The following is an 18,962-nucleotide window of genomic DNA, read 5'->3' on the forward strand; positions in this document are numbered from 1 at the left end:
TAAGAGTTTGAAATGTCATTGATCTCTCGGTGGTTCACTTAATAAAGCAATAAAATGCTTCTCAAGGCTGCGTGGGGATGCACCCTCCTTTTGAATGCTGATGCTATTACTTTACCTTTGTTTCCTTTGAATTGCTTTTGTCAGTCCCTGACCTTTTTGAGTGACATTAACCTTTTCTCATGTCTCGTGGTGTCTCTTTTAAGGGCTAGACTAGATTGGTGAAGCTGTAGTATTAAAAGTTTAGTATACTGCCTATTCTGAAAAGATATATATATTTATCCATACCCATATATTCACATATACATATATTATAGCGTATTTTCTGGGATAGTCTTTATTTAGTTCTGTTTTCAGAAGATATGTCTAAGTTTGTGTTTCAGAAAATGGAAATATTGTACCCATGTTCAGTACTGATTTTTGGACAGTTTAAAAAATTTGTGAAACCGATGACAGCTTTTGGAGGCCACAACTATACACACAGTCAGAAACTATTAGAAGTCTAACCTGACGGAGATTTTTAGACAAATCTATGTCTTCTTTAGGAGAAATAAATGGAAGGATTTTCAGTTAATTTTAAAAGTAGCATGTTTTTCTATTATAATTCTATTTTTTGTTCAGCTTACTGTGTGACGATCCAAGATTAAAGTTTCACTGCATTGTTACCCTACAGGCCTCGTATGAAGTTGAGCTATCCCCCAAAAGATATTCAGTTAACAGGCAAATATCCCATGAGAAGTGTATATCAAGATAAGTTATACTAAATTACTATCAGTCTTTTACTTCTTAGTTTGAATTAATTTTCCTTCAGATAACCTTCAGTTTTCTCTGTAGCATAGACCAGGGTATCAGATATGAATGCGGGCAGAGGGTAGAAGAGGCCTGGGATGGTGCCTCGAGATGAAGACCCGAGCAATAAGACCCTTTCATGGATTCCATTGGCTGAGGAACATGGCGTGCATTGAAGCTCAAAAGGACTTTGAGATAATTATTTTTAACATTCTCATTTTTTAAAATTATGAAATATTTTGAACATATAGAAAATTATAGAGAATAATAAGTGCCAATGTACCTGCCAAGCAACTATGTAAACTTAATATTTTGCCTTGTTTATTTTGGATATTTTAAAGAAAAACTATAACAACATTTGCATTGCCTTGTTTATTTCCCCTGCCATCATTGTCTTTTCCTCTTTCTTGCTCCCCAGTGGTAACCATTGTCCTGAATTTACCAATTTCCTCATTCCTCTCACAAGGACACTGAAACTCAGAGAGGTTAAGTGACTTGCTTAAGGTCACATCTGTTTAGGTCACTTTTGGGACTAAAACCCAAGGTTCTTATCTCCAGTCCAGACTCTCTTCCTCTGCTCAGATCAGAGTAGGTAGCCAGACAGGGAGGAATGGATGATGCAAACTGAAGAGGAACAGAGAGGATGACACAAATACAGCTTTGTCCTGCTATATGCTAAGATTCTAAAATTAGGTATCTTATTAGAGAAAGCTATATAGCTGGATCTGTAGGTTTGCACTAGAATTTACTTTCAAGTCGGCTCCACTGGGAGTAATTTAAAGATCTCATACTTGTAGGCATCTGTAAAGACTAATTTAAACTCTGCCTGTATTTTCAGTCATACTATCTTATTTTTAATGTATACAGATACAGCATTGTATATAGTTCCTATAATAGCTTTTCAAAGGAAGTCATAAACTTTTCACAAGACAGTCTCTGATGGTTTGGGTGCAGTACAGCTTGGATCTCAGTGCATAGATTATAAGCCATAATGATCAGAAACTGTAACAGGAGCAAATTTGCACATATATGTGTATATATATTTATATATATGCATACATGTATGTATATATGTGTGTATATATGTTGTGTACATATATGTATGTGCATTTATCTATTTATGCTTGCATGAATTGAAAAGTAAGCAGTCTAAATTTTTCTCCTTTTACAGACCGACACCAAACCAGTACAAATGATGAATATGGAGGCCACATTCTGTATGGGCAACATTGATGATATTAGTTGTAAGATCATAGAGCTTCCTTTCCAAAATAAACATCTCAGCATGCTCATTCTACTACCCAAGGATGTGGAGGATGAATCGACGGGCTTGGAGAAGGTACTGAGGGAGGCAGGAGTTCAAAATGCCCCCGCTGCGTGGCACAGAGATTCATGGACAGTGCTGTGTGTCTGTGAGAAGTGGCTTGGCAGCCTCACCTTCCACGTCAGCTCAGTCATCTCCAAGGGTTTCCTGGTCCTCTCTGGGGCCTTTCCTCCCTAATATTAAAAACAGCATTTATTTGCACTTACAATGTGCCAGGACTGTGTTAAGTTCCCTACATACATTATCTAATTTAATTCTTACAACAGTTCTACCAGTCATATAGGATTAGGGCCCACCCTAATGACCTCATCTTAACTAATCACACTTGCAATGACCCTATTTACAAATAATGTCACAATCTGAGGTACTTCTAATCAGTATTAGAAGGGATATACTTGAGGGATACAGTTCAATCCATATCCCATAGAAAATGGAGGGATTTTTTTTTTTTCCTTTTTAGTGGTCTTTTTGAGTTATGGATGGATTTTTCTTCCCTATCCCCACTCCTGTGTGGTAAATGGACAAGAGAATGTACCTGTTGGCTTGAAAACTCTAGTTACTTATGACAATCTTTTGGTCCTAATAATTTGTCCTAAATAAAACAATATCCATGGAAAAGTAATTGTAATAGATTAGCAAGAGAATCCAGTGGTTCCCTTCTCCATTAAAGAAAATCAGACCGTGACCTTGCCACATCTTTGATTTTTATAGGTTTCCCATGAGTAATGTCAGTGCATTATATTGCTCCATAATAGTAACAGTCAAGGTATTATCATTCTCAGTTATACGTGTGTTTCTCCTCTAACCAGTGGGGAGATTAGAAGGGCAAGAAGCAATTTAAGATTTGCTCAGTGAAGAATTTTATGACTGAGTCATTTTAGGCTTCACTGCATATCTCTCATTTTTTATACCAACTGAAATGGATGCATTCACTACCATGATCTTAAAGAATGACTCAGAGACAGTCCAAATCCCACTTTTAAAAAAGAGTAACTTCAGCTTTAATTTGAGTTATTAAATTTGGTACATGCATGAATATCCTGAATTTCCTCATAGAGAAATTATAAGCATTCAAGAAATATGTATACACAACTTTCTAATTTTGTATTCGTTTCACTATAGTGTATGTGTCAGTATATAATCTGTGCATTTGTTTCTGTAAAGCTACTTTATAACTTAAAACAATGACAACAAAAATCCTGCCCTCCTAAATTTCAGTGCACAGGGAGCATTGCTGTAGGGTGGGGAGGAGGAGAGCAAAGCTGGGTTGCAGGTGGGTCCTGGAAGAGAAACTTGTCACACACCAAAACTGCTGGACCATCTCTGGCGGTCTACCCAGACTGCTTTGAAACTGGGCTCACGATAACACTTTATGTTTTTATAAAGCAAGATCTTTTATAATTGGAAATAAAAGTAATTTTCTCTCCTCTTTGTTCTTCAGATTGAAAAACAACTCAGCTCAGAGACGCTGTTGCAGTGGACCAATCCCAGCACCATGGCCAATGCCAAAGTCAAACTCTCCATTCCGAAATTTAAGGTGGAAAAGGATATTGATCCCAAGCCTAGTCTGGAAAACCTAGGGCTGAAAAATATCTTTAATGAAACTACATCTGATTTCTCTGGAATGTCAGAAACCAAGGGAGTGACCCTATCAAATGTTATTCACAGAGTGTGCTTAGAAATAACTGAAGATGGTGGGGATTCCATAGAGGTGCCAGGGTCACGAATCCTGCAGCACAAGGATGAATTCAATGCTGACCACCCCTTTATTTACATCATCAGGCACAACAAAACTCGAAACATCATCTTCTTTGGCAAGTTCTGTTCTCCTTAAGTGGTGTAGCTCATGTAAAGTCCCCCCTAACTTTTCTGTGGATGCAGATTTCTGTAAACTCTGCATCCAGAGAATCACTTTTTGAATACAATAAATTGTTAATGTTGCTGGAAGCAAAAGTACTTGTCATAGGTAGGCTTCACGTGAATAGTCCCTTCTTTTCAATTCTTTCTTTTGTTTCCTTTTTTCCCCCATAAAAGACAATGACATACACTTTTGGTGAAAAGGAATCACCTTAGAGGAAAAATATTTATTATTTGTTAAACTGTCAAAGGTTATTGGCAGAAATACAGTCTTCCACAAAGAAAATTCCTGTGAGGAAGATCTGGAGAATCTTATTCCTAGAGCTTTGCCATTCTTTATTAGGATATAGAATGTTCCAGATGTTCTCACCTGAAGGACTAAAGAAACTGCAGTGCCACAAAACTATCCCAGCTCCAGTGAAACTTGGGCACATGTTTAGGCTGCTGTAGGTACAGAAGTCTTTATGTTAAACCATGGGAGACAGAGTTTTTCAAACTCTGAATTTTTAGGAATTTAGAAAGGTAATATGTTGCACATGCCGTATGTTATGAAACTCCATTGATAGCGTCTGAGCTTCCCCTAGGGTCTTGCACTTCAGCTACTATAGGTCTATAATTCCTAATCCAGCATTCCACAATCTAAAAAAGTGGTTTAGCACCCTATAAATCATCACCTGAATATTTCTGCAACAGAATGTAGAATATTCACACAAAGTGGATAAATAAAAACTCTAGCCCTTAAGCGGTCAAATTTTGCTGCTAAATGAACTTTGTTTGAAGATTTTTTTTTAGATTGTGGAATGTTGGATAAGGAATTACAGACCTGTGTAGTAGCTGGAGTGCAGGAGCCTGAGGGGAAACTCAGATCTTATGAAAAATTGACTTTCACTGTTTTTAGATGCCCCACCAGGTCCGTTGGTTGGCTCTAGACCGGTGGAGAGGGCTTCTGACTTACAAGATTTTGGACGTCTGACACTACGGACTTGAAATTCACAGGGATTTTCACAGTAGCCAATAAAAGGATTTTATGAATGTTGAAGGAACTTCTCTCTTTGTCTAAAGTTAATTGTGGGAAAAGGAAAGGAACTTAATACCTTTAGAAAATATAAAATTATTAAAGTGATCATGCTGCCCTGGCACATACTTTTTCAAAGTCTATGGGTTTAGTTACTTTAGATAGCAAGTTTGTAACTTACATTAACAGTAAAGTTGGTCTGATAAACTATCTACATTGCAGGTACATTTATCAATTCACTAAAAAAAGGTTGTATTTACTGAAGATTTTGTGGCATTCCTTCCCTCATCTCTCCCTTGCCATTCATTGTAAATACATTCTTCTTGTTCTAAAAGTTCATTATTGAATTTCTCCTATTCTATTGAGAATAAAATATTATTGGGCTACATGTCTTGTCTTTTTCATTAAGTCAGATTTGCTATTTTGAAATAGAACCAAGGCATCTGTTTACAAAGGCATTTTGTATGTCAAAACATGCTTTTTGAGGGATTGATGTAGACTAAAAAGGAATAAGTCTAATTACTGCCCTTTCCCCTCTGTTTTCCTTTCTTTGTGACCATCAGCTCTTGGTTCTTCCTCCTACATCTCTTTCATCCTAGAGAAGAAAGGACCAGGGCAGTGCTAGAATGACTCTCAACCACATAAAAGTGTGCAATGAAATCAGAGGCCTTATAGGAGGACATGGAACTTTTCTATAGCCTTTTTCACTTTAGACCTACCCTCAAAATGTAATTTGTTTTAGTAAATTGTATGTGTTTAAAATATTATCTTTTCATATTAAGGACATTTTTCTCAGTGCCTTGTACATTTGTTTTAAACTCACTATGGTGTCCTGGAACCTAATATTCAGCATAGCTCTTTTTCTGTTCCTACAGTGTGCTTAAACTGAATGTGTCTTCTCTTGCAGTGAATGTTGAGTACAAAAAGTGACCAACACCTCCATATTCTAAAAAGAAAAGATCTTTTATGCAGGAATGCTGGGAGTGACCAAAAGCAGATTTTGCTACTCTTGGCTTATTAGTCTCCTTTTCCAGGCTATGAAATAGAAAATATGGGATGATTATGAGAAAGGTTGGTGAGTATTTAGAGGAGGGAAGAGGAGAGATTAGTGCCTCTTTAAGCCAAGTGTTCAGGAAGCTTAAAGTGTCTCCCGGAATTTGGAAAACACTGAAATTTGTGGTCAACTCTTGCCTGCAACAGTCAAATGCAGTGGTTTTCAATAGGGAAATTCGGCCCCCTGAGGGGACATTTTTGTCAGTGCAAGTGGGGGACATCTGGCATCTTGTGGGTAGAGGTCAGGGATGCTGCTATGTCCCATATAGCTCAGAACAGACCCCACAGCACAATTATCCAGCACATGATGCCAGCAGCGCCAAGGTTGAGAAACCTGGGACTCTAACTAAAGGACAGACACTGGCAGGAGGGGCTCCTAAAGAAGAGCAAGGAGGGGGAGTGGAGCAGGAAGGATTTAGCAAGGCTTGGTTCTTTTGAAAGAGACTTTGCTCAGAGGCTCTGCCCAGCGAGAGTGTGGGGTCTCCAAAGAGCCCAGAAGCATACTCTGGGGGAAATGGTTAACATTTGTCCCCTCTCACACTCGATAGTAGATTACAACAGCCCCAGCCAGGTAAGGTCTCTCTGCTCCTTCCCTCCTTTGCCCCACAAGTTGCGTGTGGAAGAGGAGGAGCGGCAGGGAAAGGTGCACGGTGGTGAGGAATCCCACGTCCCTTCCTTCCCCTGTGGGTAGCGAGCCCAAGTCAGACCCTAGCTGTGGTGGGCGGCAAAGCTTTCAATCAAAAGAGACTGAAGTTCTGACTTAGAAGAATTCTGGGCTTTTTCTTTTCTGAAAATGTCTATATGAATGTATGAAAGTGGCTGGGGATCTTTAGTGCGGGAGATTTAGACTAGGAGATCGGGAGGAAGATGCCACAGAGTGGGTTTGGAAGGGTGTTGGAAAGAGAATTCGGTTGCATTTTGCTTGCGCCCTGCATAGTCCAGCTCACCAACAAATCAGTTACAGATACATTATCCCATTTAATCCTCACCGAAAACATATGAGGAGGAAATTATAATCCCATTTTATACATGAGGATTCTGAGACACAGAACAGATACATAATCAGCTCAAGGTCACAGGGCTCATGAATGTTGGTGGCTAAGTTTGAACTCATGCAGAGTGAGTCCAGAGTTAGAGCTCCTAACCTCGGTACTCGAGGCCACCATCTGCCAGCTGGCATCAACCCTGACACTGGATGCACCTGAAAGAATTCCTCTCTCCTTTTCTATCCAGGCGTTCCCCAATGTTGGTCTTATCCTGATTGTCCTTTTCTTGTCAACTAAAACATCCCCAAAGTCAGAGACAGTCCACCAGCAATGAGCCCAATTACTTCATTTGCTTATTCTCACAATAACCCTAGAGTTGGGGGCTATGCCTACCTATCTTATGAAGAAATATAAGCAGAAAGAATTGGATAATGCATCCAAATCGGCAAACAGCACGGCTCAGATTTGACTGTAGCTCTGTCCGACCCCAAGGCCCATGCTCTTCCCACTGGACTCATGGCCTTTGGACCACACGTGGGGCAAATCCCTCTGGTGGCTTTGTTTTGACTTGGGCATCACATAAACTCCTGGCCATCCAATGTTGACAAAACAATCTGTCCCTGCTTTTCAAGAAAAGACCCAACCAACCAAAACAAAACCTCTTGGTCAGGCCCTGTGCCCGTCCCCAGCAGGACACCAAGAGTGGCAAGACCCCTAGCCTGCCTGTGGGAGTGCACAGTCTGACATGCTCACTGGCAGGACAGAGTGGTCCTGCCTGAGGGAGCTGCACCCGGAAAGCTCTGAGAAGGAAGTGGGACGGTAGCTGGACCTGCTGCCTCAGCAGGATGTGGAAAGGGGGCTGGGGCAGGGCTTTCCACTCGGGAGAAGCATGTGCCCCCTGGTGGTGGAAGGAAAAACCGGGGAATGTGTAGGAGGCCTCTAAATGGCTGTGAAACCTGATGTGAACAGGCAGGATCCCCAATGAAAGTTGGGGCGCCCCACGGCAGCACAGTGAGAGGGCTGCAGGGTTAACGTCTGAGCTGCTCCCAGACGGGCAAGCGTGCGGCTCAGCGACTTCAGCGCTTCTACAGTCCAGTCCGGAGTGACGGCCAAATGCGGTATAATCCACCCCTTCATGTTATAGAGAAACGGCAAATTGCAAGAGGGTGCTTTGGTTAAGCACTTGTATTTAGGGAGGTGGAACTGCTAGAAACGGTGGGGAGCCAGTGCCACCTGCAGAGCCTCGTGCATTGACCCGCCGCATTGCGGAAGGGCCTCCTGAGAGCGGTGCGACTTCACGAGTGTCGGAACTCTGCGTGCAGAGCTGGTGGGAGGCGTTATTCTTTGGCTTGAGTCATCACCCAGCTCAGAGCCGCAGAGGCCTCGCCTAACAGGAGGCTTTGGAAATAGGATGATCAGTTTTAGAAGCAAAGTCCCATGAATTTGAATTCCAGGTTTCTGAATTCAGGTTTTTGTGAAATTTAGATTAAATGATATTTCAAGTCCTCAAGGATGTAAAAACAGAAGCTTTGCGTCTTTTTAAACAAATTTGTTTACACCTAAAGAAAAAGTTGAAAACAAAAGTTCAAAATTGTTTTTTGGGAAAGTTATTCTGGAATCTGCTGACTGATGGGGAGGGAGAGATGGAACAGCACAGAGACCACTTTGCCACAGGCTTTTCTCTTGTCACCCGTGAAGGAGGAAGCCCCTGTCCCCCCATCACACGTAAACTGGGAGGTCAGAGTCTCCCAAAGTGAAGGCTCTGCTCTCCAGAATCTATGCACATTTTAATTTTCCTCATTTATTTAAACCATTTTGGATGAAAATGTGGAAAAAAGACACCAGCAGTTTCCTCACGTCTCACTTTATCACTGTGCTTATAAATTATTCTATTGTAATTATCTTGAGGTCCTTTCAAGATGTTTCCAGCTGATTTTCTCTACATCGAGTTCTTGAAATCTGTTTTGACTTTCTTAGGGTGGGTACATTTTAGCATTTTCCAGTGTTTTCTTTCCTGCCTGTTAGCGTTAGGGTGAAGTGCCCTTCTCATCGCTGCGGTGACCACATGCAGCAGCCCCGACCCTCTCTTTTACTACCTCTGCCCTTCCCAATTGGCTGCTTCTAATCTTTGCCAGTGGAATAGTAGACATTAAGTTTGTTGGAATTGTGTGCAACATAAAAATTAATTGGCCAGTAAAGTAACAAATAGGCTTGTGGTATAAAGTACTTCAGGTTTAATGCAATGGATTTTTTTTTTTTTGGATTTTATCTTTAGCAGCTCAGAAACCTTTCTTCTGTATTCTCAAGTGGATTTGAAAAGACGAGTCTACTTGTAGCTGCATTTTTGGACAGGTGAGCTATTGCTAATACACTTTACAAATAACAAATTTTTAATGATCTCAAAACTACATTTGAATAAGTTTCTTCACAAACTTTAAGTTCCTATTTTTCAAGTATTTTTAATTACTGGCCCAATCAGTGTCGCTTGGGTAGCTCTGTTGCATTCATTATTCTATGCTAAGGAAGATGAGAATAAAGAAGAGGGAGAATACTTACTTTCTTCCTTCAAGAATTTTATAATTTAGTTGGGGAAGAGAAGGTACATTAAAGACTACACTTAACAACAAACTGATCTCCAATGTTAACCCCATGTTCATGTCCACCAAAATATCAGAAAATCCCCAATGGCCAAGTAAAATTGAGTCATCTTTCATTGAGACACAATGAGTGGGATGCTTTCACATACTTTAATTATATTTAATTCCCCCAAGGACCCTGTGACATATTGCAGATTCAGAAACTGCAGATCAGGAGTTAGGTAGTTCAGGCTCTTACAATTTTTACTGAGAGTTTCCTCAAGTCAAGTGTCCTTTCAGGACATCAGAGCACCCTCTATTTTTCTTTTAAAATTTTTTTCAAAGTATAATAAACATATGAAAAGTACACCTAAGTGTATAGCTAAATGATATTTTACAAACTGAACACGCCCATGTAATCAGCATCTAGATCAAGAGTCTCAGAAGGTCCCCCACACCTGCTTGTAGTCACTGTCCACGTCACCCCTCCAAGGGCAGCTGGTACCTTCTAACAATGCACGCACATTACCTTTTGCCTGTTTTTGTATTTTATATCAGTGGAATCACAGAGTTCATTCTTTTTTCTGTTTGGCTATGCAAATGTCATCCTTATTCTTGAGTGTAGTTCTTCATCATCACTCTCATTGCTGTACACTGTTTCATAACTTGTGAATATGTCACAATTTATTTATCTATTCTACTCTTGATGATCATTCGGGCATTTCCAGCTTTTGGCTATTACAAGTAGCACTATTATGACCGCCTAGTGCATGTGTTTTGGTGAAATATGTGTGCTTCCCTGATGCACATACAGTCATGTCCTGCATAATGATATTTCAGTGGCAGACTACATATACCATGGTGGTTGGAGCAATAGGCTATATATAGCCTAGGTGTGTAGTAGGCTACACCATCTAGGTTGGTGTAAATATACTCTGCGATGTTCCCACAATAACAAAATTGCCTAACAATGCATTTCTCAGAATGTATCCCCATCATTAAGCAATGCATGACTGTGTATATATATGCATGCATATAAATATATAACAGATATATGTACACACACACTTGGGAATGAGAATGTTGAGCCACAGATTTTGTAAATATTCAGCTTTGGTAGATAAAATAGAACAGTTTTCCAAATTGCTTCTACTGGTACCTCTCTCTCTTTTTTTATTCTTATTTAATAATCATTATGAGCAATTACTTTCTTCAACCATGACTCCTGCCATTACCACTGCCTTTCTTGGAGTAATTATTATAGGCTGGGCACTTTGCTAAACTGACATATATTACAATTCAGTTTCAACAATAACCCTATGAGGACCTGTTTAAGACGAAGGGGACTGAAGTTCAGAAACACAGCACAAAAAAACTCTCTGCGCACACATGGCTAGCTAAGTTAAATGGCCAGAATTTAAACCTCAGCTTTCTGACTCCACAGGCCATACTTTTCATCACTATGACTTGATTACATTAAAAAACTTTTACTTGGTGAATTTAATCATCTACCGTCAATGGCAGATTTTTTCCTGTTTATGTTAAAAATGAAATATTATGTTAAATAGAGGACAGATAAATATAGATTAAAAAAACTTAGTTAAATATTTGCATAATAAGTGAATCTTCCAGGGATGTTTCTGGTTAAATATAATGCAATTTTTCAAAAATCGTGTCCCCCCGCCCCCACTCCAGGGATCCTATTTAGTCAACTACATGCCATTTGCAATTTACATCCAATTAAAAGGCTTCGTTTTTCAGTTTTAGCTCTTGGACTAGAAACCACTTCTACAACATTTTTACCCTCAACCCCACCCCACTGTCACAGATTTAAAAGACGGGCATTTCTCTGTACAATGACTTTTGTCTTTACCACCACCCTCTGCCCCAGCAATAATAGCTGCTCGAGTGTGTTAGAGCCTTTCAAGTGAAGAGATCAAAGGGTTTCACTAACAGTAAATGACTACTCCTGTCCCAAGCCCTGGAACAGAAAAAGTAAATGGTGTGATTCTCCATCAGAGATGAGACAGATACAGACAGATACAGAGTCTCGTCAGTCCCTTGTAGCCTGAACTGAACACCCTCCTCTCTCTATCACAGGCTCCTGTGTGCCTCCTACATCTCCTGGGACAGACTTTGACAAAGTTTGTTGGAATTGTGTGCAACATGTGTTTTTGATTGATGGAAAACAGAGTTTGATTGGGCAGGTCATCCATGTGTTTTGGTTGTCATGGTTGTCCCTTGGACCTAAAAAAAGACTTAAATTGCTCAATGCTCCTGAAAGTGTGCCTGCAGGAATGGTGGTTCTATGGGGATGAGAAGCTGCTATGGAAATATGAGTCCATGGTTGAAGAATCTTGAAAAGTTTGTGCTGACAAAGTTAAACAGGTTCTGCAGTACTTTCCTAAGCTTTCAAGAAGTTGAATCCCTGGGAGAGGGTGTAGTGCCTTGTTTCTTAAAATTACAGGACCTTTAAGCCTGCTAGTCACACTGCATCTTGGAGGACTATGGTTTAGCAGAGAGAGTTTTGGGAAAAGTCAACTTACCGGGGAGATCGACTTGAGGAGAAAAATCCAGATTTGTTAGGTTGCCATGTGGGTGCTGTGGACAGAACCCTTCCATGGGAGGCAGGAAGCCCTGGATTCCAACATCCAAGCCTCTCAGCCTATTGGGGCTCAGTTTTACCTGCACACAAGGGAGGGAGGGGCTTTTTCTCAGTGATCTCTGAGATTCCTCCACAGAACTAGGACAAATCTTCACCTGTTTATCTACATGGAGATGACTTTCACCTCCATTGCCAAAATCTACAGACTGCACAACCCTCCCACCCCAACTTTGGCAGGAGGATGGGAACATCTGGGACAAGGATTCACCTGTGCCAATTCTAGGACCTCACATTAGTGGTGAAATGTCTCTTCTAGCAATCCCAGAAAAGGTTACAGAGGTAGGAAGAATCAAGCAATACAACCAGCTTCTCTCCCACACTGTACAGTTATTATTATTATTATTTTTTGATAATTATAAGGACACACCTGCCTTTTTTTTTTTTTTTTGCAGGCTACCCAGTCTTTTACTCTTTGTCTCGGCTTTCCCTAATAGGGGTGCCATTGCATATGGTTGTGTAGGTCGATCGCTGTATAACAGCACCCTACAGAGAGAGTGAAGCGGGTGAATTCAACTCTGCTCACATGGCAGGGCACCAGGGTGTGAGACTGTGTGTGTCTGAGGAAAGGTCACCTCTTCTGAATTCACAAAATGTGCTGTATAGGCTAGCAGTGGTCCCATTCAGTACCCAGCAAAATTAGCAAAAGAAATAAAAATATCATCCCATCATTACTGTGACTATCATTATTACCATTGCTAATATCATCATCAATTCAATATTTTATTTTGCTAAGATAATGATCCTATGTAAAATTAGGCCAATTAGAAGTAGATAGATTTTAGGAGCAAATGAGCTGATGAGAAACAGGCCATGCTTAAGAGGACATACCTACCCTGGGGGAGAGTGCTAGTGAGGACCACAGAGCAGCTCCATGCAGGTACTGAGCACTGGGAACAGCCAGGAATGTGGCAGTGAGCATCACATTCGCTGCCATGACAAGTTGAGACTTGACTCTGGGCTTTTATTCTCACCTCCACCTTCATCAACCTATGGCCCAAAAAGCGTCATTACCATCTCTAGCTCCATTTTTTCTTAGGGAAGACACCTAGATAAAGGGAGTTCCATGCCTGATGAGCAAAGCCTGGCTACTGGGGGAGGTGGGAACTTGTGCGCTGGCCCCCCAAATGGACAGGCCTTCTTTTCTTTCTCAAGTGCCTGGTGTTGACTTGGCTAAATTTGGTCAGCCACTGAAGGCAGGTTATGAGAGGTTGGGATGGGCTGTTTCCCCCCATGCTTGCTTCTTTTTCTTTGCTGACTTAGAGGAGAGCAGGAACTCAATGGGTAGGGTAATTAGGTCAATGGTTTTCCATGTGGAGAACAGGTTTTCCCATCCTCGAGGAGGCATCTTTGCAAGGTTGCTGGCTGAGAGTCAGCCTGTCTGAGTGGCGAACGTGAGAACATCTTGAGTGCTGTTTTTTGTTACCAAAATTTATCCCAGTAGGAACACGAGTACCTATAACGTGACTTACTTAATAATAGTAAGTAGCAAATGAGATTTACACTTCTGAGTCCAATAGTCTTAAGCACATGCTCAATAATGAATTTGTTTTTTCATTTAAGCATTTACCAGCCAGCCGTCTGACCATCTAACTATGACACTACCTAATTAGACTATCACTTCCTATCTCCATCTTGTCCACAAGGTTATCAAGAAAATTTCCGTCAATCCAATCATTCATTTATTCATTAATTCTTTGGACAAATATTTTTTGTGTTAGACATTGGCCAAAGCATGGGGGATGAGAAACAGGAATAACACCCAGAGGTCAAACTCAAGTAACAGAAAGTGAGTGGCTGTCAGTGCTGTGCTGGGTCATGAGAGGGTGCCCTGGAGCACAGAGGGAGGGCTCCTGGCTCAGTATATGGGATCCTCCGGGAGCTGAGCTGAGTCTGAGAGGACCAGCGGGCATTAATTAGGTGAAGAAATTGCTTCCTTCCTTGCAGGAGGAAGTAGCATAAGCAGGGCCCAGAGGGGTTAGACCTGGTTGTTGGATGGGGTGCGGGGAAGGACCCAGGAGAAAGGAGGCTGCAGTGAGTGTGGAGATGGGCGCCGAGTGCACGGTGCTGCGTATAACACCCTGCGGAGCTGAGCGGTGAGCAGCTCGCAGATGTGCCTCTCAAACTTTCTGTGGTCAAGGAACAGGTTTTTTTTTTTTTTAATTTCTAATTCATGGATTGGACCAGTACTTATGTGAAACAAAATAGAAATGAATTCCTAGGAAAATAGAAAACTAAGACACTCAAAATAGAAGCTCCAGATTTTTGGATTCACCATATGCAAAATTGCTCAGTGACGTTGCTCTATCAGTTGCTACACACGTACTCTCCATTTCTGGACTCACCTCACAACAGCCACGTTTCAGACTCCGCAGACTGACACTGACATGGAGTCCCCTTTGAGTCTCAGTAATTTAGAGAAAGGCAAAGGCAAATTTAACTCGGATTTGCAAATTTAAAAGGAGTACCTGGTGGTGAGGTAGGTGACATAACCCGGATGAGTAGCATGAGGCCTGAGCTACAGCAGTGGGGGTGGGGTGGGGGGGAGGGGGAACAGAATAAATATTTCTGGACAGCTGGTAATTCAAAAGCACATGGCGATTGATCGAACATGGATGTGCAGGTGAGAGATCGCAGAAGGGATGTGACTTGGAATCAGTATCAAAACTCTTTTAGCAACATTTGAGTGACAAGAGGATTTGAGGGGGAGGCTCTCAGGCTAAATCTGCCTGGAGTTTGTTGCTAAATTCAATTTTGTCAGTTCCAAATCGTTCTTAGGTTTTGGGCCCATGCAACCGAACAGAACCATTTTGGACATGGGCAGTGCAGGATGAAGAGTGTGTTTGTTTTGTTTTCGTTTCTAATGATTTTAGTGTTAGTCATGTTGAGTCTGAGATGCCTATGGGACACTCAACAGGAGACGGGAAAGGAGGCTCCAGCTTCTGGCGGTGAGGAACTAACCAGCGTGTGGTGGGGACCAACCCCACGGCCCTGGGAGAGCACAGCAGGAGAAGAGGGGGTGACGAGGGTGCAACCCTGGGAAGACCGGGATGTGGGGGGTGGCAGAGGAGGAGGAACAGCCACAGAGAGGTGGGGAGACTGAACAAGGGAGTGATTCAAAGTGGCAGGTGCTCCAGAAAGCACAGGTACCTTACAGACAGAAAAGTACCTTTGGTGTTGGATTTTCATTGACCTGAGCAAGACTCTCAGAGGAATGCCTGTGGAGTTTTCCTGCTCTACCAGAATGCTAATATCACACATGTAAGAAATAAAGCCCATTGGAATTACAGATTCCTGATGTAGAATAAAGTTATTACAAGGAAATGTCAACCTGAATAGAAAACCAAGAGAGAGGCTCTCTAAGGAATAATGAGTTTAATCAGGACTAAGCTGAGGGATTTGCAAATGCTGGATATGAGGGCTATGGAGACCGTAGGCATATCCAAAGAGGTTGAGGCAAGGGGATACTTTTAAAGGGCAAAAGTGAAAAAGATATGTAATTTATTTTGAAACAATGAGAACATTGGCTAGAGGCACGTACTGCAGGAGTTGACACAAGTTTGTCAGTGAAGACAGTGTGTCATGGAAGTGTTCTTGTGCAGCCAGCTAACTGTCCATGGAGCCAGCTGCAGTTTGAGGAGCCCGTGGCAAAAGTTCCTGTTATGGGCATTTGTGCACAGCTGCCCTTCAGAGAGTCTTTGTGGTAGTTCCTACCACACGCATGCGCTCCTGAGGGCCCTCCCTCCTCAGCCTCCTGGCTCTGCTTGTTTATTTCTTTGTTGGGAGTAGCAAGAGCAACTCCATTTGGATTCTGACAACGTTCACCTTTCTCCCTTTTGACCTCAATCTTTTTCTGAAAGTGCCGCTGATCAATCAACTCATAGGTAGGTTTTAATGGGATAGACCTGTCTGTCTTGGGTTGTTCTAGGCTGGTCCCACCACGGAGGGAGGGGATTGGTGACTCAGAATCAGTGTCAAAACTCTTTCAATGACACATGAGCAACAAGAGGATTGAGGGGGAGGCTCTCTGGCTCAGTCTGCCCGGAGTTCATTACTACGTTCAATTTTGTCAGTTCCAAAGGTGTTGGCTGTCATCATGAGGTGTAAAATTTTTTTTTTTTCCTTTTTGTCTTTTTTCATGACCGGTAACGGGATCGCAACCCTCAGTGTCCCGCCTGCACCGCACTCAACCAGTGAGCGGACTGGTCTCTATATGGGATCCGAACCCTCGGCGGGAGCGCTGCCGTGCTCTCAAGCGCTGCACTCTACTGAGTGCGCCACCGGGCCGGCCAGGGTGTAAAATTTTAAGGGAGTAAAATCTGTACAGCATTTAACTAAAGGGCCTACTTTTGAAGTGAAAAGTAATTTTCAAACACTAGAGCATGCAAACATAAAGCAAACCCAGACTGAAACTCAAGAGCAATTGGATTTACATCCTCTTACCTTTGTATCCCTCAGTTTTCTTCTAGTTTCAGGTTCTGGGCGCAACCTTTGGAGAGTAGCCTACATACAGTTTAATTGTCTCCTCTGTGAAGGAAGAGGAAGAAAAAATCACCTCAGTCTACTTCCAGAGGGGAGGAGAGCACTTGTCTAAGGGCCAGTCAGAGCTCACCTGCCGACTCAGAGATTTATCTGAGTTTTTGGACATGCAAAGGGAGGAGTGGGGGATACTTTAGTTCAGGGGGGGACTGGAGAGACTGGAATCGTTCTGTATAAGCAGAGGGACTGGACTCACTTTACACCTGTTCTCAGAATGCCCGCTTTAACGTTTGTCCCAGATTAAAAATTTTTTTGAGTGAGGTGTACTTAATATTTGCATAACATTTAAACTAATCCTGGGTGAGTTTGCTAGAACCCGTCCCTCCCGATGTGTACTTCCACCTTTGCCATTGTCTTTTCCATCTTGTGAAGCCCAAATGCAGAACAGACTTTTCACTTTAACACGTGGCCAGATCTGAAAGATGACCCATCATAACAAAACCATCGTTTGACCGATTGATTCATTCATTTTTCTGGAGCCTTTCTAGACACAGTAAAACTAATGCCATCCTTTCATGGTGCTATGTAAGGTGCATAGGGATAAAATAAATTGTATCCAGACACTGACTGTGTGGCATCTCTGGGGGCAGAAGTATTGGCTGCTGTTCCAGGAGGCAGCTTGTGCCAGGGCCCGGGCCTCGGCCTCCGAGGTGCACAAGGCTCCAACACTGCCAGCTGGTGAGCTCAACAGGAAATGTGTGAAATTAGAGCTTGAGTGTTTGTGAAATACTGGGCAATACAGGCTGAGCAGTCCTGTGATAGAGTACGTGGAGGAAAGTCTGAACGCACTCTCTGTTTTGTCACATATTGTATGGTGGTAAATCTCCAACTGCTTATTTATTTTATTTGGTAACGCCTTTTAATTCTGCAGTAAACCCTTTAGCAACACTGAGCTAACAAAATAAAAGAGTATGTTTAATAAAAAACTGAATGCTGACTTTCCATTCTTTACGTTGATGATGAATATGTAACTTGCATAAAAATTTCCCATATACTATGGGCTGTACCAAAATCACTGACCACATGAAAAGCAGAAACACAAACTTGCTGAAGTGGTAGAGTCTCCTTCAAATGTGACAATTTAGCACGTGCAGCTGCAGAAGGGACTTTTATGCAGCACTCTGGGAAGTGTGATTTTTTCATTCAGATCGTGCGGATCATGCGACAATTTTTAAAAATTAATTAACTCACCTTCAATTCCAAGTTTACATAGGAAAAGTGAAGCAATAGCTATAAATGTGTGGGTTCTGTTAGAAAAAAAAATGCCCTGAACAGTTAAATGTCAGTTTTCCATGTGTCATGATCTGTTTCAAATAGAAAATAATTTATGCTAATTTCAATAATGGTTCCAGTTTTCTTTTGTGTGATTCATTAAGCTTTCGGGATTTCAGTCTGTCAAATGAGAAACATCTGATATTAATATGAATTCAATTGTAAATTTAGTTAAAGATTCAACATGGAAGATAAAATTACTTATTTTTACAGTGATAACATAAGTAGAAACTTTGGTAACTTCAATGTTATAACGAAACAATTTTATTTTTCTAAATTAAAAAAGCCCATAAATCAGTAATAGACTTGCAATTGGTTGTGTGGCTCATAAAACTCATAGTTGGGTCCAAATATGCTGTCTTATTTTACCAAAATAGAAGTTGCAGTTTTAAAAATTTACAAATTTTTAAATGTATACACAGAATAACTACAGATTTTTTATGAAGCCATTATCAGTTGGATTTTAGAAATATATGAATCCTTGAGGAACTATATTGCAAACCAACTCAAGTCCTCCAGTAGTACTAAAGTTTTGTTGTTGTTTTTGGTAAACAAATTCTTTACCTTTTGATTGCATTTTGTTCAGTCAGTTGGAAGTCTCTAATTAATGCATTTAAAAAACAGAGCACTAAAACCCTCAGTTTTTGGTGCTTTTAACTAATTGCAATTATTGAAAACAAAGCTTGCAGATAGGAAAACATTTAAATTAATTACTGAAAAAGGAAAGGGGGTAGCTAACCAAATTTAAGAACAAGAGTTACTCAAATGTGTACAAGATTTAATTTTGAAATTCTATAAGTGCACTTTGGAATATCTCAACTTGTATAAAGAATCTTTTGATACAGTTTGTATTTTTAATGGAATAAATTTATATATATATACATATATATGT

At 41.1% G+C, this 18,962-nt stretch overlaps 1 protein-coding gene across 1 annotated transcript in view; it reads left to right on the top strand.

Annotated features, from left to right (window-relative positions):
* Positions 1-4,048, top strand: part of SERPINB5 (serpin peptidase inhibitor, clade B (ovalbumin), member 5) — a 29,294-nt gene extending 25,246 nt beyond the window's left edge. Inside the window, exons 6-7 of the mRNA XM_008591269.1 lie at positions 1,958-2,125; positions 3,552-4,048. Coding sequence (XP_008589491.1) covers positions 1,958-2,125; positions 3,552-3,944 — 561 coding nt within the window. The 3' untranslated portion in view covers positions 3,945-4,048. The remainder of the gene's footprint in view (positions 1-1,957; positions 2,126-3,551) is intronic.
* Positions 4,049-18,962: the final 14,914 nt, after the last annotated feature.

Source organism: Galeopterus variegatus, unplaced genomic scaffold (genome assembly GCF_000696425.1).
Source record: "Galeopterus variegatus unplaced genomic scaffold, G_variegatus-3.0.2 Scaffold146, whole genome shotgun sequence".
In the NCBI taxonomy this organism is placed as follows: domain Eukaryota; kingdom Metazoa; phylum Chordata; class Mammalia; order Dermoptera; family Cynocephalidae; genus Galeopterus; species Galeopterus variegatus.